The sequence below is a fragment of the Corylus avellana genome, chromosome ca1 (assembly GCF_901000735.1).
Source record: "Corylus avellana chromosome ca1, CavTom2PMs-1.0".
In the NCBI taxonomy this organism is placed as follows: Eukaryota; Viridiplantae; Streptophyta; class Magnoliopsida; order Fagales; family Betulaceae; genus Corylus; species Corylus avellana.
The window spans coordinates 678,085-700,284 of NC_081541.1; the positions used below are offsets into that span (position 1 = coordinate 678,085).

General features: G+C 35.9%; 3 protein-coding genes across 3 annotated transcripts; 2 read left to right on the forward strand and 1 right to left on the reverse strand.

The window, feature by feature from the left end:
- Nucleotides 1-474: 474 nt before the first annotated feature.
- On the forward strand, nt 475-2,623 carry LOC132162983 (late embryogenesis abundant protein At1g64065-like). The gene has a single exon (XM_059573189.1). It carries the CDS (start codon nt 648-650, stop codon nt 1,284-1,286), a length of 639 nt encoding a protein of 212 aa, XP_059429172.1. The 5' UTR covers nt 475-647; the 3' UTR covers nt 1,287-2,623.
- A 6,921-nt stretch (nt 2,624-9,544) lies between these two features.
- LOC132162094 (membrane-associated kinase regulator 5) lies at nt 9,545-11,558 on the reverse strand. The gene is made up of 3 exons (XM_059572347.1): nt 10,188-11,558; nt 10,009-10,077; nt 9,545-9,889 (listed from the first exon to the last, which is right to left on the reverse strand). The coding sequence occupies exons 1-3, from the start codon at nt 11,125-11,127 to the stop codon at nt 9,798-9,800; spliced, it is 1,101 nt and encodes a 366-aa protein (XP_059428330.1). The 5' UTR covers nt 11,128-11,558; the 3' UTR covers nt 9,545-9,797.
- Nucleotides 11,559-18,916: 7,358 nt separating this feature from the next.
- LOC132191180 (reticulon-like protein B2) lies at nt 18,917-21,587 on the forward strand. The gene is made up of 5 exons (XM_059606178.1): nt 18,917-19,290; nt 20,298-20,478; nt 20,559-20,700; nt 20,962-21,031; nt 21,131-21,587. The coding sequence occupies exons 1-5, from the start codon at nt 19,092-19,094 to the stop codon at nt 21,298-21,300; spliced, it is 762 nt and encodes a 253-aa protein (XP_059462161.1). The 5' UTR covers nt 18,917-19,091; the 3' UTR covers nt 21,301-21,587.
- Nucleotides 21,588-22,200: the final 613 nt, after the last annotated feature.

Consider the following 22,200-nt stretch of genomic DNA (forward strand, 5'->3'; position numbering starts at 1 on the left):
CGTTATAATGCCCTAAATAGTAGGTAATGTATTCACTATTTTATCACCCATGTTAAATAGCTATGATACCATATTAAATATATTGTAAATATATTGGAGTGAAAGCATGAGAGAAAGAAGAGAAAGAGAGCAAAAGAAAACAATGAACTACATTGTATTGAGTAAGATTGTTATACGATATGATATTATAGAGATCTCTATATAGAGAGAAGCTATGAGTGATAAACAATAAACCCTAAACTAATTAAGGTATGGAATAAACTCTGATATGAAAGACAATAAACCCTATAGAATAATATATAGAATATTCTAACTCTTAATGCATATGGGTGGGGTAATCCTACAGTGACATTTTTGGGGTGGGGGTGATAGACAATTGATTGTGAGAAAGATATTAGTCAATTGCAATCATCTAAACAAGCCCATAAAAGTCAAATTCTTACGCGTTTGGTTTGGGGGAAAAAATGGTACCTGGAAACATTTTCTAGGAAAGTGTTTCAAATATCTTCTAACAATTCCTACGATATATTATATTGTAATGTGAATTTTTTTTTTTTTTTTCTCTAATTTGTAATGTGAACTTATATCTATAAATAGTTGCTCTCACAAAGTTCGAACTCTAAAAAATCTCAGTTTGTCAAGAGCAAATGGCAGGCAAGGATCAATCTTCACCCTACCCGTTGGCACCGGCGGCCAACGGCCGTGGCCGCAGCGACGACGAGTCGTTCACGGCACACACCAAAGAGCTACGCAAAAAGAAGCGCGTGAAGTGCATGGTATACATTGCTGCTTTCGCTGTGGTCCAAACCATAGTCATCTTGGCCTTTGTTCTAGTCGTCGTGCGCATCAAAGCTCCCAAGTTCCGGCTGCTTGCTGCCTCCTTTAATATTACTGATCTTTCAAATTCTTCATTTTCCTTGCGGACGAATGCTCAATTCACGGTAAAGAACACCAACTTTGGTCACTTCAAATATGAACATGGCACTGTTAGGTTTGCCTACAAGGGCATGACTCTTGGTGAGGCCGCTATTGAAAAGGCACGAGCCAGGGCTCGATCAACCAAGAAGGTCAACGCCACAGTTACCCTGAGTTCACTAAATTTGCCTGTCAATTCTGGGATATCAAGCGATGTGGCTGGGGCTCTTTTGCCGCTGACCAGCTCCTCAAAGCTGGATGGGAAAGTGCACCTATTGAAGGTTTTCAAGAAAAAGAAATCTGCTCAGATGGATTGCACCATGAATGTTAATATCGGATTACTAGAAATCCAGAATTTGAAATGCAAGTGATGTCTTCTTACAATATATATCCCCCAGTCTCCCGTTTTCTTTTCTTTCTTTCTTTTTTTCCTTGGTTTTTTTTCATACTGTGACCAAGGAATATAGCGATATCTGTTGATAGCATAAGGTCCCTCATATGCCTTTTTTTTTTTTTTTTTTTTGTGTGTTCTTATGTTCATTTTGAAATTAGACTTATGATTTAAGTCTAAATCTATCAGTCTATTGCCTCAGGCCCTCAATGGATTCATTCTTCAAGCTATTTTGTAAAAGGCTCACTGTTTCTCAGGGAAAACAAAAAGAAACTTGAAGGGGGATAACTTGATTAACTTCAATATTCAAAGGGTTATAGCTTCACAAAAAAGCAAAAATCGTCTTCTAGAGAGAGAGGCTCTACTTTCTCTCTAGAAAACTTTTTTCCACCTCCTTTGTGAGGGTTTTCCACCTCCTCTATGAGGGTTTTCCACTTTCTCGTAAGGGTTTCTAGGGGAGGAGGAATGGATCTTTTTCCTCCTCCTCCCCTCTTTCTTCTTTTCTTCCTTTGTTTTCTCTCAAGTTTTTTGCCATTTTTTAGTTCTTCCCAATCAGACTAGAAGCTCCGGCCATTTCCATTCCCTTTGCTCAGCCTTCGTCGCTCCATCACCGTCATCCATGCCCACTGCCACGCCACTCGTCCTCTTCTCGGAGCTGTTGGTATTTTTAGATCTAGTTTTTTTTTTTTAAATTAGATCTACTTTATTCTGGAGTCTTCTTCCTCCCACGCGCCTATCCACTGTGCTCACCATCATCCCAACTTGATGTCACCACCCTCCGCGCATCGTTCCGTCCACCACGCGTTGGAGTGTGGCTCGCACTTGCCGTAACGTGTCTCCCATGCGCCGTCCAGTGAGCTCCATCTTACGTGCCCCGACTGCTGCTTCTTCTTGTGGTTGTTTTGCTGTGTTTTGTTTATTTATGTTGTTATTTGTATTTCTATTGTTTTTTGTTATGGGTTAGTCTCCTTGTACTATATTAGTTAGATTCAGGTGTGGAGACTTTTGTAACCGAATTTGTATTGGTACTTCTCTCTCCTACAATTCCTAATTCGGACTTTGACAGTGCTTCTTCGGCTTCATCCTCCTTCCTATGGATATTGCTCGTTGCAAGTAAGGGCTCAGATAGGTTCGCATTAATCTGTGCCCATTTTGCTTCTGTAACCGCTTTGTGCGGCCCCTTGAGAGGATCGGATTACTTGTTTAACCAATTTCCTATCCTTTGTAATTATTTAAGCACTGTTTTTGTTTGTTTTGAATTTGTTGTTGAAGAGTCCACCCCATTTTTATTTTTAGGATCGCTCATTCTCTTTTTTTTTGGATCAATAATGGAAAGGATCCTCCCATGTAACCATTTTCCTCATTCAATTAAAAAAAAACACTTCAATATTCAAAGACTAATTTGATAACGGGTATAAACTTCCAAGGTTCAAATGCGTTCTAACCTTTTCAGTTGACTTATCAACAGAATGAACAATAGTTAGACCAATTAAGTGGGGAAAGTGACACACAGCAACTGGAGATATCTAAGCAGTTAAGTCTATGTGGGGTTTTGTTTTGTTTTGTTTTGTTTTTTGTGGTGCTCTATTAAACTAACCTATGCCTAGATGCATGGCTGAAAAGGCTCCAAACTGGGCACCCTCTGCATTTCAACCCCACTAACCTATCTTTATCACCTTTTTCAACATCACCCCCACAAGATTGACAATTTACCTGAAATTTCAGTTCAAAGTCGCCGTGGTAGGGTAGGTTTTGCAAGTAGTAGTGTATTTGGTATGAAAATGTGCATGTGTTTGGCTTCCCATTTGACTTTCCTTCACTGGGATGGGAATCTAAGAGGCGTTCAAATTGTTAGGAATTTGAGCAATTATTGTGAGAAAATTTATAAAAAATTCAACGGTGTAAATAAATTTTGAATGGTTCAATCACTTATTCAAATAGATGAATTTCATATTTTAAACGGCTAATTGTGGTAGACCCATTCTCATTCATTGCTTGATTGATACCCTGGACAAATGCTTAGATGACCCCTAAATGAGCCGTTGTAGACTAGTAGATGGGACAAAGTCCTGCTATGGGCAGCCTAGCGTAGGACATATATTAAAAATAAAAATAAAAAATAAATTTTGTATTTTTTTTTTTTAGTTAAATTTTTATAAGTTAATATTTAATTTTTAATGCCTTAATTAAAACTTGTTTTTGGATTCAAAATTAAAATTTAGGAATGAAAAGTTAACCTTTTAAGAATTTATATCACCCAAAAAGGATTTGATCATCCTAAATTTGGTACTAATCCCTCAAATTTTGGTGTTAATACCTCAAATTTAGTGCTAATATTTCAAATTTGAATTTCCCTTTAATATCTATCTTCTTTAATTAAAAAAAAAAATTAGCCACGTCAAATTTGGCAGACGCTGGGATGACCCCGGGCTGCCGAAAATCTCAACTCGTTGGGACTTGTGATTTGTGACTGATCTTGTTGCTAATCGTTGTAATTTTATATTTTTTTATATGTTTCCCTAGGCCTATATGCGGTTCATGGAGGCCCTTATATTTTTATATTTTTTATATGTTTTATAGAGGCCCCTCCGCAATTGTTGGCCCACGGGCCACTCTTTTCCTAAACCAACGAAATGCCCATTCCATTTTCACGGCCTACCGCTTATCACAAAATCGTAAAATATTTAAGCACAAAATGAGTTCAAGCCTTCACTCAAAAAGTTCCTGCATTCAATATCTTTCTTCTCATATATATATATATATATTCTAATATCATTCATTAAGAATAACATAGCCGAGGCTCTACAAAACAAGAGCTAAACGCTTTAAATTGATAATGTCAAAAATACAGTGAGAAACTTCTTCAAGCCAAATCTTGTTTGTCAGTGTCTGAATTGTTACAGGCCGCCTCCTTTGCAAGTCCATGCGCTGTCATATTAGCTTCTCATTTGACATGGTGCACTTCCCATCATCGGAACACCTTTAGCACTACCTTGGCATCATCAATTACCTACCCGCCCATATCGACAAAAATTAGAGTCCATGTCTTTTAGGGTCGTAACCACAATCTTTGAATCCCCTTCAAGCAGCACTTCCTACAATCTAGAATCACGGCTTAGTTCTAGAGTGTGTAAAGCCGCAACTGCCTTTGCAGTGGTAGGGTCATACACAGCTTGTATGGTCTTGCATTGAGCCGCCAAGACCCGCCCCATGTTGTCCCGGATAATCACTCCTATCCCAATCCTCTTCTCTTTCAAATTTATCGTTGCATCCCAATTAGCTTTGTAGCTATCAAGGGGAGGGTTAGTCCAACGAACTTGAAGCGTCCTCGTTGTTTCTGCCAGTTGACTGGGGTTGTTCTTGTTGGCTCTCCGGAACTGACTTAACAACTCCTCCGCCTCTTGGATTAGACGCTTCAGGTGCAAACAATTCCCCCCATGCAACACAAAGTTACGTCTCTTCCATATTGCACATGCAATAACCCCGGCCAGCTCCAACTCTTCGATGTTGCACCGCTCCATCAAATATTCCATCACCGCCAAGAAATCCCCCCTATCACATTGGCTCTTGAAAAATCTGCTCGCTCGCTTCCACCCCAAACATCTTGGGCAGCTGGGCAATCCCAAAAAGTATGTTTGGCAAACTCCACATATCTATTGCATATAAAATAGAGGTCATCTTGGAGTACCCTTTGCCGTTTAAGGTTGTCTTTCGTTGGGAGGATATTGCTTCACACCTTCCATAAAAACATTCTTACAGCATTGGGGATCTTCAATTTCTAGATACAATTCCACAAGTCCCTATTTTTGTTTAAAAAGGAACTCTCTCCCTGCATGGGTCCACACTACTCCATCTCCAAGTGGTTAGCACTTCACACCGAGAATTCTCTCGTGCTTGTTCGATGCCAAACCAACTTATCCTCTTGCTGATACCTACTAATGGGTAAGTTGCATATGATCTTTGCCTCCTCCACCAAAAAGGAATTTTGAATAAGCTCAATATTCCACGAAGATGTCATCGGATCAATCAGAACACTTACCTTTGCATCCACAGGCAAGCCATTGCATGGCGATTGGATGGCAAAGGTTGTTGGTTTCGGGATCCATCTATCACCCCAAATGAAGACCTTCCTGCTGTCCTCTATCCTCCAAATAGACCCTGCATGAATTAATTCTCTAGCTAATAGAAAACTCCTCCATATGTTAAATTATGACTTATTGCAAAAAAAATATTGTAAATTTTATTATTTAATTAATATTTTAACATTTACACTTAAGTTTAAATTTTCTCTGAATAAGTAAGTTCCAAATATTTGAATAAGTACCAAATATTCAACTAAAATATAAGTGAACATTAAGGTCAAGACTTGAACTAGCTAACCTAGCCATAATTATACAGTGTGAGACTAACTGAGACACCAATATACAATGTGGGACAATATATATATTCTAACATCTTACACTGCCAAGATATATAATTTTGATAATTTATCATTATGTTAAGATCCCAATTGTCATATACGTCATATATATGTCATATTGTTTTCTAATTCATCTCTTTTGCAAATTCACTATAAATAATAAATTTGCCAAATCTCTTGTAGAGAAATACGCAAAAAAATGAAAATTAACATTTATCTTTTGATTATATGCATGGTGGATAAGATTGCAGTGACTTTGTTAGCTCGAGGTCAATCCATTCCTGTGGCTAAAACTTTCTCTAGCGGTTACACTTAACTTGGTCTTCGTTTATACCATCGTTTGCCGATTCATGTATGATGTAATTTTGTTGGCCTTGAACTCAGGCAAGAATACTGATTCCCAATCATAATGTCTCCTACGGATGATATTTTCGCCAAACAAGAATTCCGGAATACGGGCTTAATGATGCTCACATGAGCCCATATTCAACCATCTTACATCTACAATGCGTTGGTGCAAATACGATCCCCCAAAATGGCAACATTAACAACACACATGAGACACAACAAAATCAGCAGAGGAAGGAAACAGAGGCAATCTACGGTCCTCGGAGAAAAATATGATGTCGGGTCTTTGTTTGTGCCGTGTCCCTTGGTTCACTGCATCCTTTCTGAAAACGATTTGTAACACTCACGATTTTTGAGTTATATATAATAAATTGGTGCAATGAACCCTTTTTTTTTGGCGTCCTCTCATCTCCATATGTAGAAACAGAGTCTCTGTCTTTTTCTCTCTCTCTCTCTCTCTTTCTATTGAGCCAGTTTTCTTTTTTCTAGGTTGATGGGTCCACTCGAAACTATAGTTTTATCAAGCAGAAAAACCAAGGGCCAATGTTCTTCATTATCTAACCGTAATAACGTAAAAGAACTTTCCTAGGAATTTGGAAAAAGAGAAGATAATAATAATAATAATAATAAATCAGCCTCTATTCCAAGCAAAACCCATGTATGTATTTTCTGGATAAGTTTGATTTATTTATTATTTTTTATTCGATTTCTTAGCAATTTATTGCTAACAATATGAAGGATAGAATTGTAAATTATGATCTTCTCTAATTCATTTAAATTAAATAATATTTAGTTAATCATATTAAAATGAGATTTTTACCTCTTAAAAAATAAAAAGACAAAAAAATACGTGGAAATTATGAATTAGACTGCAAGTGGGTTTACGTGTGGGAGTTGAAAAATTGAGGATTCCCATTTGATGCAGGGGACCAAGTTGGGTAGAGGTGCCCTAAGAAGTCTGCAATGTTGGCCAGTCGTGCAATAAGCCAATAAGGTGCACAGTGAAGAGAGCAATGGGAGATGGGCCACACTGTTTTGGTTGATTTTGGCATATCTTGCCATTATGAATGATGATGGTGCATTGGAAATTTGGTTTTGTTTGCAGCGTCAGAGCGTTCGTCCTCATTTCATTTATGACTTCAAACAAACACCTAATGTCCTACTCTTTCCTTCCTACTCTCTTTTCATTTTCAAAATTCAAATTTTCAATCAACTCCATGTGTGAGTGTGACCCATTAGTTTGAATTTGCAGCTGCCTAGCAGTAGCAGATATCTCTGTGTGTGATTCATTTTTGGTCAAACTTAGGCTGCTCCGAATGAGCTCTAATTATTACAATACCTGAAATAAATATAACAAAATAAATAAAAAAACTTATTATAATTATTATTTTTTTATATAAAAATTAAAGAACATTAAACAGAAAATAAGAGATAGGGGTACCAACTACCAACAAACACCACTATTCGGTTCAAAGAAGAGATAGAGCTCCCGCTTTGGAAATAGAATTTCAGCAAACCTGATATCATGTAACATTATTTTATGTAATTTTTTTTTTTTTTTTTGGTGAAGGTAACACATTTTATACTTTTGTTTGCTACAATCATGAGTACAATTGAAAAGAGTATATTTGGTTTTTTAACATTCCACGAAGTGGATGGCATACCCAAGGAACCAATTAAGAATTAATAACCATAAAATAACACAAAAAGATAATTGAAAAATAATAATAATAAGGTAAATAATGAGGGACAAATGCAAAATCAATTTTTGGGTATCACCAATTTGCAATTAGATTTTTCCGGTGTAAAAATATTGCTTAAAACTTCTTGTTCTAAATAAAAATGACAAATAACTCTCCGCTCGCTATCAACTTCCATTAAAAATTTTGTCATAAATCGTCAAATCTAACATATCAACATCAATAATAAAATTACAAAATGCCCTAAATTTGGATTCTTTGAAATTAAGCTACATGAATTTTACTAAAATTTGAGTAACTTAAGAGAAGGGTTGCGAGGCTCATTTGTCTTAAGTAGGAAGGTCTCATGCCTTAAATTGCTCATAACTCTCATCTCTTAGGTTGTCTGAATTTCACTAAAATTTCAACAGCCTAATTTTTGGGGACACTCACCCCAAGCAAACATGTTAGAGTCTTGAGATATAATTTCATGACCCAAAAAAAAAAAAAAAAAAAAAAAAAAAGAAGAGTTAAATACCTTGTTGGTCCTTGTGATTTGCACTTTTATCGGACAATTGCATTGATTTTAAAAACTATTGAAAGTGGTGCATGTGGCTTTCCCTTTTTTGTTTGTCATTTCATCTATTTTCCGTCCAAAAGTCTAACAACTCTCCGTGTCAAAGCCATTAAACGTCTATCACATGTCTCTCATGTTACATCATTCATCCATTCTTGCCGCGTCAATATTATTTAAAATAAAAAATGTTAGCAAGAAAGATAAAAAAATGTTAACAAGAAAGATCGTCTCCACCAACCACCAAACGCGACCTACTTGCAAGAGAGGGAGAAGGATCTCCGCTACCCATAGAGGTGGGATCTCCCCTAGCGGTGGGTGGCGGAGATGATCTCCCTCCCTATTATTAATTAATTAATTTATTTATTGATTGATGATGATGTGGTAACAATAGATACATAAATGACATGGCGGATGCCCAATGGCGAGCCAATAAATTGTTAGATAGAATGAACTAAAATGAAAAAGAAAACTGCATATACTAGTTTTAATAATGTTTAAAACGGAGATAACCCGTACTATAAAAGTGCAAATCAAATTGACCAAAAAGTAATTAACAGTAACACAAACAAATCCTGCGTTGGAGATCTCAATCCATGGATGGTTGCATGGTGGTTTGAATAGAGACGGTGAAGAAAGCATATATCATGGCATATGCTCCTCTATATTAATGATTTATTTTCACGTTTTAATGCCCACAGATTTGTACAAAAGCAAGTGTAAATTGCTTTTCTCTTCAAAAGTACTTTCAAAAGAGTGAAGTTTGTCAGGATCATTTAAAACATTGAGATCTATAGACTATAGCAAGCTTAACACCTCTCCTCTCCTCTCCTCCCCTTCCCCACCAACTATTTCTGTTTCTCACAGAAATATGGCCTCCAAATTCTGAATTGGCAAAATGGCAAAATGCAATTGATGGGTCTGGAAAACATGTTCCTTACGATCAATCTTTTCCCACTTCAACCTTTATGCAACACAATATACCCAACCTGGGACTGCATTTTCTGAAAAAGTTAAGGCTCCCCAAAAAATGAAAGAAAAACAAAAACAAAAGCAATAAAACCGTCATGTCATTTCAATCTCAAAATGCACAGAAATGATGATATATTTGATTCGAACAGCTATCCCATATCATATATATCTCAAAAAGTGATATAATGGTAGAAATGCAGGGCCCGAAACTGCAAACAGACACAGAACAGAGCACACACAAAAGATCACAAATAAGGAATTCTTTCAATCTCTTCATAATGACACCATCACTTTACAGACAACACCAAGTGAGTGTATGACACCCGCTGGTCATCATACCTAAGACACCCGAACATTGAAAAAAAAAACAAAAAAACAAAAAAAAACTAAACCTACGCTATCCTCTGCGATTCTTCCCTGTTTCTTCTTTACAACAAAACACAAGAACAGAGTGCCCTGTTCAGTTTCCTCCTGCTTTCCATTTCCCATCAAAGCATCTCAAATGCCAACCACATTGCCTTCCTCAATGCATGTTTTGACGGATATCTCTTCAGAAGGTTCGCTTGCAAATCGCGACATCAGAGAAGAATCTGAGATTAAATTACAAAAAATAAAAAAATAAAAAAAACAAAAAAAAGGGTGAAACTTTGAACTTCATTAAGCAAAATCACGACTATAAAACTCAATATTGAAACAGAGTCGATTATACCTCTAGAATATGAATTTCTTGATTTGTCATGCAACGAATCGCTAATAGAGCTCGTTAAAAATGAAGAATCTGAAACAAAAGGTAGAAAAGACTGAGAATTGGAATCCAGCAAAATATATTTAAGTTTCAGAAATTTGAAATCTTGATTCATTACATTTACTTATGAGCATATCCTATACCTCTAGAAGAATTGAAGGATCTCTTGCAATGAAGAATGGCGCTTTGAATACCATCATCCTGCTGCAACAGCGAATCATCTCTCCTATTCACCGGCTGTGCAGCTGCGATCGAAGCCGATGCGGATTTGCTTTTCCGCAAGGGCTTCTTCTTCTTAGGCAACGCCACCGTAGACGGAGACGACGCAGTGGAAGCCACCGATAACTCTTCGGAGAACTTTATCTTTTCGCTGTACCTTTTTGAGACCTTGACGTATAGAGGTTTGATTAGGTTCAAATATTTTTGTATCACTTCCTTTGAGAATCGCTCTGCTTTTGAGTCCTCTGAGGGCTGGGAGTCTTGTATTTTGCTTTCGGTTTTTCTCAAACTGTTTCCTCTGGTGAATAGTGAGTTTTTCGGAGCTTCTTCAACCTTGAGTTTCACCGTGAAGAAGGCCTTGCTTTCTTGTCTTCTTTGCTCCTGGTTATCCATGGAAACGGTTTTGGACTCTCTTTTTGCAGTTGCCATTGACTTTGACTTCGGCTTCTTAAACATGAGGACTTGAAATCTTGGAGCTGATTTGAGCAGAGCGATCGGGGACTGAGGCTTGGAGGTGGGCTCAATCGGGAGGATTTTTCTTCTGGAAATAGGATCGTTAGGAGACAGAGAAAGGGCTGTCTCTGAGAAATTGAGGGCAGCTTTTTTGGCCGAGTTGTTGTGGTGTTCCTTGGTATCAAGCCTGGTTTTATTGTCTTTGACATTGTTGGCTTCGGGGTTGTCGTTGCTTTTGTCTTTCTTGCTGTCAAAGTCAAAAACAGTGAGCTCCAAGTCGAAGAAAGAGTCTTCTTCTTCTTCTTTTTCAAGTTCATCCTCTTTTTCATTTAGAGGATGAGGAGCTCCATTGGTGATGAAGGGGTAGGTGTTGGTGGGTCTCCAGAACTTCAGGAAATTCAGAGCTTCCATGGTGGTTGTGATATGAGGATTGGGTTTGGGCTATTTTAGGGTTTTGATGGGTTTTATAAAGGGGTTTAAACTTGAGAGAGAGAGAGAGAGAGAGAGAGAGAGCGTGAGTTGTAATGAGTGAAATGAGAAAGCTGTGTTTAATCTTCACTTCGTTTTATGGTTGTGTTTGCAAGCATTGGGAAGCAGAGAATAACGTAAGCTTTTCTTTTGCTTTTTGAAGAGGCAGAGAGGGTTGCTTTTTGTATTTTGATTTTGTTTTTGTATGTTTTCGTTGTGTTTTTTTACATTGAATTGCTTACGTGGGATTCAACGGGCTAGCATGTGAGACTGTTCTTTCAAAAGAGAGAGAGTGTGCGTATAGGCTGTGGCCTGTGGTAGACCTATAAAGTTTCAGATTTGCAGACCAGAAATACAAAATCAGTCTCTGAAGAATGCAGGTTTCGTATCAGAGTTCAACAGAGTACTTGAGTTCTTCTCCCCACACGCGCTCATCAACTGTTTGAATTCTATTTTTTTTTGTATTATTATCCGACATTGTAGAACCTCAATATTCAATGTCATTTAAGATCATGTTTTGGGTTGTCTCTACTCATTAAAGAACCCTGTCTTTACGGTTTCTGATTTGACCATAAGGATACTCGGATTTTTCACTAATTTTACTGTTTAAATTGCGTATTTGACTGTCTTTATAGGTTTACTTATATGAACAAATGGGTAGACGGTTGATGATTCATAAGTTGCTTGAATAGATAAGTTTTTATCATATTTATTGTCTAAAGTTTTAATAATTTGGATAATAAAATTGTTAAAAATCTAAAAGGATATAAAAACAAGTGAGTTTCGTAATCTTTAAATGTTGGAATTATGTGTAATTTAAACAATTAATTATAGGAGATTTTGATGTAATATTTAGGCATATAGCGGTCCTAGAGCCAACGAGAATCAGTGATAGTTCAAATGCAAAAACAAATTTCATCACTAGCTAAATTGGAATGCTTGTCACGTTTAATTTCAACTTTTGAATTCCGTTTGTGAGGAAATACAAAACTATAGGGAACATAGAGAATAAAAGTTAAGACCAAGTGACAAAGTCTCAACCACAAAGTCTGAGTCAAACTTGTTGGTTTCTCGTTTTGAAGAGAATTTGGATACGATAGAATACCTTTCAAAAGATAGTTGAACAATTAAAATAACGATTTAAAACAAGACTTGTTTCAAGTCTATGCAAGACAATATTGAAGTGAAGAAAAAACCAACCATCGGAATTTGGGTTGCGCGTGGGAGTTAATGTGGATGTGTTATAGTGAAGGGGTTTTGTTGTGTAGAGAAGACGGAGGGATGGTGACGAGAAACTTCCAAAAAGTGGTGAAAGGAAAATGAAAAAGATACAAAGGCCAAAAAGAAAAGACGCAGAAAAGAGAAGCAAAGCAAAACAAAGTAAAAACAAAGGAAGCGTAAGGTAGTCTACTTTGCTTTTTCTCAGTCTTATTAAAAGATCTGCTAAAGTCAGAAATTTGGGTTCTTTACAAGGCAAGGCATTGGCGCAGAGACTGGGGGGGCCATGGCATGGGGCACGCATGTTCTGCTTTCAGCTTTGAACAGGTCCAAGTCTTTGTGTTGTTTTTTGAAAGGTTAGTAGATGGTCACCAAACGGGTCCAAGTCTTTGCTACAAAAGGTTTGACTTGTGAAGATGGGCTTTGCTTTGTCTTAGCCTAGCCCGTCCTTTGAAACCTGTGCAAAATGCTTGGGGTGGAAGGTTTCCTTCTTTTTTCACTTTCCTTTTTCTGAACTTGGAAAAAAAGTATTGTTAAATTTTGGGTCCTTCTTTGAACACTAAATGCTCTTTTGGGGCCAATGCTATCCACTAGTGTCTCACAATCCTAATTGGGTTTCTGTTTAAAAGAACATCTAGCTTATATGCAAGTTAGTATAAGCTATTTCGGACCAAGATCCGGTGCAATACTTATACCGTGCAACCGTTATAAAAATTAAAGAAAAATACAAAGGGTGACATGATGGGTATGGTTTGAAGGTGATCGCGGCCATTGCTATCATGATTTGCACATGATCTCAATCTAGGTATTTCCTACATATTGTGGTCTTCAGACAAGAATCTAGCTAGCTTTCAAGTATCCAAGCCATGCATTAGCCATCCCACTGCTCCCACAGGATCACATGGTCGATCATTGCAACATTCATGAGTTATACAACTTTAAGTTCTTTTTTCTTTTCAATTAAAAACACAAAAGACATGGAAAAAGAAAAAGAAAAAGAAAAAGACTATTTTTATTTTTATTTTTTCCTTTATGGCTTGCACGATGCAAATATGCTGCCTGCTCCTCCTGCCTAAGCTGACTTTTATTTTAACAAATTTTGGTCGGTCGAAAAATCATTAGCCGACTCTAGTGATATACATTATATTATTACCACATTTTCCCCATCAAATATTGTAAATTAGGGCCTAGAAATCATGATTTAAAGTTGAATTTGTAATCCCTTTGGCATCATGTCCAAAGTTGTAGGATTCTGTTCTTCTTTTTCTACGAAAGGAGAAGGGTGTTCCCCACCATCATCATCTTCAATTGTTTTTTTATTTTTCTTGTTGTCATCTCAGGTGGATCAAACCAGTCCCTATCCAAAATTCCCTTTCAAACTCAAGAGCCTACCATCACCCTTTTGTAGGTCTTCTGGTTTTGGTTGTTGGGTGTTCCTCTTTTCCACCCTTGAAGAAATTCACAATTGGTTGGCTAGTCAAATTATTCCTTAATGAATTTTGTGAATGGTGGGATCTTTATGTTTGTAATCAATAATCATGATATTAGGGATTAATATAAAGGTTAATTGTCGGGGCTGTGGTATTACACCAACCTTGCTGTACAATATGAAAGTAACAAAAACTGGACATTTTACTGTACTTGAGAACCTTCCACTATAATTATAAATTACTCCAAAATTTCTTTGAATTCAATCCATCTTAATAATTACCCCAAATTCAACGTAACGTAGATAGTTCATGTAAATCAATAACTATAAATTTTGTGGAATTATATAATTTGATTATTGGCTAAGATGAGAACACCCATTAGTCTATAAATTTTGGTTGATGAGCTCGAAGTGACATCATTAATTTTAAATGCAGAGGGTTATTTGAGGCTGTCTCAACTGCCAAATAGGTTTACTTCTCATATTATTGGTCGTGCTAGACTATACGATAGGGATAAAATCATATACTTTAACCGTGACTTCACAATTTACCTCATGCTTAAATTAAATATTTTATGTGTTAGACTTTATCTATTAAAGAGAAGTTTGAGCATACACGTGAGATAATTGTTTTTTTTATATATAAATTTAAGTTTTTAGGATAAATAGTAATTTAGCGGAGCCCTGGTTAGAATTCTCCTAGTTATTTACTATTATTTTTTTTTGAGAAAATAAAAAAAGAAGTTATTGTCGATGGGCTAAGGGCCTTTGTTGAATTTTGTTTTTTTAGGAAAAAAAGAAGAGTTATAAGCAATAGGCCCAGACATGACATGGGCAACAGCCCATTTTGTCTCAACCTTTTTGGGACTTGGACCAGCCCATTTCCTCCTTTTTCCATTTTGAGCCGGTTGAGAAAATTTTGTCAGTCTCCAATAAAGCAGCCATGGCCCGTTTTCAGTTCTCCCTAAAATCCTTGAAGTTCAACTTGGGTGTTTGGAAGCATCCGTAGCATATTCTCCCAGATGTTCCATTGTCCTTCTGGCAACAAGTAACAACAGAAGGATATACCAAAGGACTCTCCCGCAAGTGACACGAGCGGCGTGCCCCTGTTTTGTTGTTGGAAGTAAAGAGGCCGTGTAGTGGTTTGCAAGCAAGCGTTCCTCTCAGCCATCAGCCATGTCTGGCACTTCTCATCGGTTCCATCAAAAACTAATCTCGGTAATTCAACCATAACTTCTTCTGGTTTTTTGCATCATTTCAATTTCAATGTCTATCAAGTATGTTGATGCTTCGATGAATCTTGCTTGCTATTAGGTATAGAAGGTTCCTTCTCATGTAATTCTTGTATGCTCAAAGAGGAACCATTCATTTTGTTTGTTTTGCCCTAGAATGGGATCATGCGAGTAACATTTTGTCATTATGTCTGGATCTTATTTAAGTATTTGCATTAAATTAGGGTTGTTAATTTTTCACATAACCGTTATCTCAATAAGAATTTGACACAAAATTAAAGAGTTAAGGTTGAGAAGTTAGACCCATTTAATTAAATGGGTCGTGTTAGGATTTACCTACATAGTTTTATATTCATGCATCGATACGACTTGAACCCGATATGCGACATACTTGCTGTCAATTTTTGGCATAGCCCACGAACCTAATACAAAATTAGAGGGATATGGTTGATGATTTTGAACCGTTTAATTAAATATGTCATATTAGGGTTGTGGAGTTTGACCCAAATCTGACACGCAAACACAAATTGTCACCCTTACAATTAAGTTGCATATAAGTATCGCATTCTAGATAATGTTCGTATTATCTGGAGCTAGAGTAGCATGATTTTTCTTTAGATGCGCGAGTGAAGAAATTCGAACATATAAGGTTGGTTGTTCCCTTGAAAATTGGAATGATATTATTTGATCTTTCAATGGTTATTTGAAGTCAAGAAGGAGATGGGACTGGTTTCTATCCTTTTCTTTTTGATCCTTAACCAATATCATTGGCTTAGACCCAAAAACAGAAGGAAAAAAAAAAACCTTCTAGATTTGTTTTTCCCAAATAATGTCACCTACGTGCATTACTATAGGCAGTCATTAGAAAACATCGTTGCTGACTTCGTTAAAAGGCTATACATAGGATCATGTATTTGGGATTGAGACCCCATGGGGTGCAATAGGTTTCTTCTAGACCGTTCATTTGAAAATTAATGGTCTAGATCATGCTAACAAGGCATAATAGTAAAAAAAACAAAAAAAAAAAAAAAAAAAAAAAAGAGTTGAGTTGGGTGGTTTGGTGGGGGTGGCCAAACCATTCCTTTTTGGCACGGTAATGATTCGACCACCCTAAACTGGTCATTTGGTAGGGTGATTAAACTACTTCCTTGGCTAAGGAGGTGGTTCGGCCACCCATGAACTATCACTTTGAGAGTGGCTAAACCACTCTCTTTGCTTATGAGATAGTTCGGCCATCTCACCATTACGCTCCGCTCAATTTGTTTTTTTTTTTTTTTAACTTTGTTGGCATGGTATGGACCGTTAATGAACCAGGAAAAATTTATTGCACCCCATGCAATACCTAAGAAATCTGTATCCACGTATTTGGATAGCATTGACATTGTTTAATGGAAAGTCTTTTTATTTATTTTTTATTTTTTAACTCCCTTCTTTGCTGATGATGTATTTGTTTTAGGGCTATAGAAGGAATTCAGGTTGGGTGCAAAGAGAGCTGAGAAGTTAATATGAGAGAGCATCCGGGTGTGTCCAACAAGGTGAAATCTACTTGCCCTTTCGCATAAACTGCCCATTACTATGTGCCACTTTCATTGCACACTGTCCCAAGTTCCCAACTGCTATCTGAACGCCCAAACATTCAAAACAAGATGGCTATCTGGGTGTTAGTGAAATCAGTTATAATTACCATAACTTCAATTTTTTTGTGTATTTACTGAATTGACTTGGCATTAATCTTTGTATAAAACGTGAGGGAATCCTGCATGTCCACAAGTGACAAGAACAACAAATCCTCTCGTTTTTACAACTCCTACTCCATATATGCTTTCGATCCAATTGCTAAGTTTTTGATTTTCTACAACAGGAAATTAATGATAAAAATATTCTGGGTTCTGATTTTGATGCCTGTTATTGTCTAGCTCTCCTCGATTCTAACACCAACTTATTAAATACCTGCTCAGAAAAAAGTTTACTAAATGCTACTTTCTTTTTCTTTTTCTTTTTTTTTTCCTGGGCAAATGCTAGTTAATTTGTTTGGATACCTAATCACATTTTTTGTTTTGTTTTGGAGCTAGAATTAGGTGAAAACTTTTTCCCACTTTCTATAGTTAATATAAGAAATGAATTGCAATATTATTGGTTAAGAAAATTTTACATAGATTTTCTATTTATTAAACAGTTCGCTTTTGACACCTTCATTCACAATTAAGGGGTTTTTTTTTTTTTTTTTTTTTTTAATTAAAAAAATAATTATAAAGTGTTAAACTCTTAAAATTCCTTCTTTTTTTGGGGGGTCATTTTGCTACCGGCCGACCATTAATGGGAACTGTGGACCAAATTTCTGAGTAATTGAAGGGCTGGGACCCAAAGAATCCCAGTTGTGAAACCCACGAGTTGGAAACAACCGGAAGTTGAACATAGAGCCCACGTACAAATAAACGGCTATTCGACGGCGTCCGGTCAAATCCAATGCCGGTTCAGCCTACAGATACCATATTTTGTTTCAAGTAATTAGAGACAAGTAACAAGTAGATCATAATACTCTTATTTTTGGTCAAGAGGAAAGAAAGATTTATTCTAATATTTTCTAAAATCATTAATACATTTTCCATGCATTTCATAGAGTATGAAGATTTGGCTCCCTTGGTTATTAACTTTAATAGATTTTTAGGACTGGTCTTTGAATTATTGTGATTATATTTTGGTTGTATCCACTTTTAGGCACCTTAATTTAGTGCCTTATTTTAGTTAGTTCCTTTAAAAATGAGAAGAAATGGACAACATGTAAATTTAGGGTTATAAGATAAATATGAAGAATATTGTACTAACAAGAAGTGAATTTCTTCGATGTCTTCAAATCTCTCTCACTTTATTTGGAATAGTTAAATTTAGACTGGAGATAGAATATGATTTATATTTAAGAAACCCCTTCAATATTATCAATACGCTAAAATGTGTCTCCTCCTTTTTCACTCTCTTCTTTATATATTATCTATCGTTAAGAAATTTGTTGTTTTGTTAGAATATAAATTAAACGATTAAATTTATAGGTTTTTATAAGCTTAAACTTTTAAGATAAATTGTGATTTAACATGATATCATAACAAATGTATTGAGTTCAAACATTGTCTCCGTCATTTACCTCTTATTTCAATTAAAATATTTTACATATTGAGCCTTATTTATTAAGAGAAAGAGCTTGAATTTACACGTGAGAGCAAGTGTTAGAATATAAATTAAATTATTAAATTAATTTACTCCCATAAGTTTAAGTTTTTGAGATAAATGACTTAACATATTTTGTACCTATGTTGTCAAATCAATCATTGAATTTGTACAATGGTTGATTTTTTTTTTTTTGTTTTTTTTAAAAAAAGGATGAAGATGGAGAGACAACATTTTTTTTTTTTTTTCATATAATATATCTCTTGTTCTAATCACCTCTTTAGAATTTAGACAAAGACTATGGATTAAAAAAATGATTATTACATTGAAAACATGTCAAAAAAAAAAAAAAAAAAACACTGAAAAATAATGTCATTATAAAAAAATAATATACCAACTCTTATAATCCTATTTGAATGAAACAAAAGGTGAACTAAAATCATATCCACCAAAACTCGAGAGAAAGATGTTATACTTCTAAATTATTTTTCTAAAATTTGCTACTTAAATGATGTGTCACGTCCAATATAAGATTGTGACACAATTTAGGGAGCAAATTTTGGAGAAATTTTTAGAATGATCCATCTCCAAATTCACCACGTGTACGCTGTACTGCTCACACTGTTGTCTCCGATAAACTATATTGTCTCCGTGACGTTAGATCGTTCTCACTATCCGTTACGCTCCGAAGTCCGAAGCTCTCGCTCGTCCTCCGAACCTCAGCCTTTGCCTACCAAACGCCTATAAACGGCCCAGATTTCATCTCTCTCTCTCTCTCTCTCTCCCTCTCGAAATTTACACTGTTCTCGTTCTTTGAAACGCAAACACACTCTCTCTCTCTATCTCTTGTTGCGTGGCGGAGATCCATGGCGGACCATGAGGACGAGCATGAAACGCTGGTGGAGAAGATCCTGGAGAAGATCCACGACCACGATGACTCATCTTCGTCGTCGTCCTCCGACTCTGACGATGGCAAGTCGAAGTCCTTCGACTCTGCCAAATCAAAGATTTTTAGACTCTTCGGCCGTGAAAAGCCCCTCCACAAAGTTCTTGGCGGTGGAAAATGTACCCTCTCTGTCTCTCTCTCTATATATAAATATATATATTTATATGGATTTGTATGTACATTTATATATGTATCAACTTATCCCTGTTTGTTTGATGAGGAAATGTGGGAAAGCGATTTAGGAAAGGATGAGAAATTTTTTACGTTTAGAATAGATGAAGAAAGTGTTTCATAAGTAACGATTGTTTTGTTATTTATTTATTTTTCATATGTGAGTTAATCGCCACAAATCGGTTTTAGTTTATCTAGAAAAATTTCCGTTGCCCGATGCTACATTTTCTTTGCGACCAAACAGCGGAGCTATAGATCCGTGTTGCGTTTGATTGACGTGAGAAAAGGTGGCATAAGAAGCAGAAGAGCTAAAAGCTCTTTATATATTTATTTTACTTTTGTTTTCTGATATATAAGATTTTAGAGTTGATATAAAGTTTTTCTTATATAATGCTTAAGAATGTTTGCTAAATTGATTCTTTGCTGCATGGTTATTTGTACTCTCACGCATTAATGCTGTGGCTAATGAAGATAAAACAATTAGCGTGTATAGAACTGATATTTGAACCCATTTCTTTGATTTTCTCCTTTCCTATGATTTATGTGGTTGAATTTTTTGTTTCCTTTTGTTCTATCATTACTTGGGTGTGAAATAATTATTCTTGAACAATTTAGAAGGGAAGATATTATTATTACTTCAAAATTATGTGATTATGTAGAGAAACAAGTAAATGCACCTATAACCAAACCTCTATTTCCCCCCCTGCGACCTATTGGATTCCCATTGTAGGAAAATGGACAATAGACGTGACCATGAATATTTTTTGAAGCTTTCTATTTGGAAATGTTTCCAAAGAAGAGGAAACAAACTTTATGGATTATTTTTCAAAAATTGATATCATTGTTTCCTATCTGTTCATTTCATAACTATGCATTGTAAAAAGAACATTGCCGGAGAAGTGCCCTCCATATTTTATTATTTATAATCATTTTCTTATGTAATTTTTGGTTGCAGCTGCTGATGTTTTCCTATGGAGGAACAAGAAAATCTCTGCAGGTGCGCTTGGTGGTGCCACAGCATTGTGGGTTCTCTTTGAGTTGCTTGGATACCACTTAGTCACTCTGGTCTGCCACATACTAATAGTCTCTCTGGCTATCCTTTTCCTGTGGTCTAATGCATGTACATTTATAAACAAGTAAGGTGTTGGATACTCATTTCCATAAACCTGCTTGATGTTATTTTATGTGGCTTTTAATTAGTGTGTTAATTGACCAGGTCTCCACCACGCATTCCAGAACTTCGACTTCCTGAGAATTGTGTCCTTGAGGTTGTATCCACAGTGAGAATTGAAATCAATTTTGCCTTGGCTGTATTGCGGGATATTGCATCTGGGAGAGACTTGAAGGAGTTTCTTGGTGTATGTTGATTTCTCCCCTGCATGCCTGTTGTAGAGCCTCGTTTTCTATTGATTCCTCTGAATTTTTAGCATTTCAATTTAAACTTGCATGCTAGAAATCTGAAGTAACAAAACATCCGTGCCAATAGGAACTCCCCATGTCAACTTTGCAATCAACATTCATATTCATAGATCACAGTTTTGCTGTTGCATCTTACCAATGTAAACACAGTTACTCAGACAATACCCCACTCAAAGGTTCTTTGTTGATCTGGTTATCAGGTTATTGCTGGCTTGTGGGTTCTGTCACTTGTTGGGAAATGGTTCAACTTCCTGACCTTGTTCTACATAGGTGAGGATATCTATCATCTTTAATTGTCACTTGTTAATGTATTTGATTAAAAAGGACTTCTGATTAACTTCTCCTGTTAACTTGACATTTTTAAAACAGCCTTTGTCTTACTGCACACACTACCTGTGCTTTATGAGAAATATGAAGACCATGTTGATTCATTTGCTGAGAAGGCAACGGTTGAGATCAAGAAGCAGTATGTGGTGTTTGATGCAAAGGTTTTAAGCAAAATTCCAAGAGGACCATTGAAAGACAACAAGAAGGATTAGAGACATAATGATAGTTTCTCAGTAGGCTTAAGTTTGAGATTTGGCAACTGTGTTGTCAAGATGGAGGTCCGACTCTTTATCTACAAGAGTTGGTGTTTCTATTTTATTGTTGTGCTTCACACAGACACAGTTTAAATGAATATGGTATTGAGTAAGATTTGTCTTGAGTTTTTAGATCTTGCTAGTTGGACTTCCGTTAGACGGATGATTAAGCTGGATAAATAATGTCCACTGTTCCTTGCAATGTTGTAGTTGTGTTCTAATGAGTAATATTCAACTCTTAACCATATTCTATTACTGAAACAAAGAAATTCTATTCTACAACATTCATAAATATGCATCTTCTTCCATTCTAAATGACAATTCTTTTTATGTTTAAAGCTGATAGTTTCGGGCTTTGGACCTGGTTTCCTATTCATTTTTTGAAATTAGAAAGCATTTTACGCATTTCCGAGTAAGGCTTTGAAATTCAACCAAAAAAAAGAAAGATGCTTCAGCTGTTACGTGGGTAAGAAACATCATCTAAAGGAACAACTTTAGTAGCTTTTGACCCAACCATGCCTTTTACTGATTCAAAAGAGACCGTGGCAAGCCTAATATTGGAGATTATTTTTTTAGACTGTTAATTTTTATCAAAATCTCTAAACTCAATACAAAATTATCAAGTTATGATATAAAATTTTGACTCATTTAAATTAAATGAGTTAGATTAAAATTGAATTATATAATTTTATACCTATGCATCGATACAACACAAATTTTACGTGACATTAGTACTGATAATTTTTGAAATGATCTGCAAACTTGACACAAATCTAATATGAAATTAGTGAGTTAAAAGTTAAAAAATTTAACCCATTTAATTAAATAGTTAATTTATATAATTTTATACTCATACTT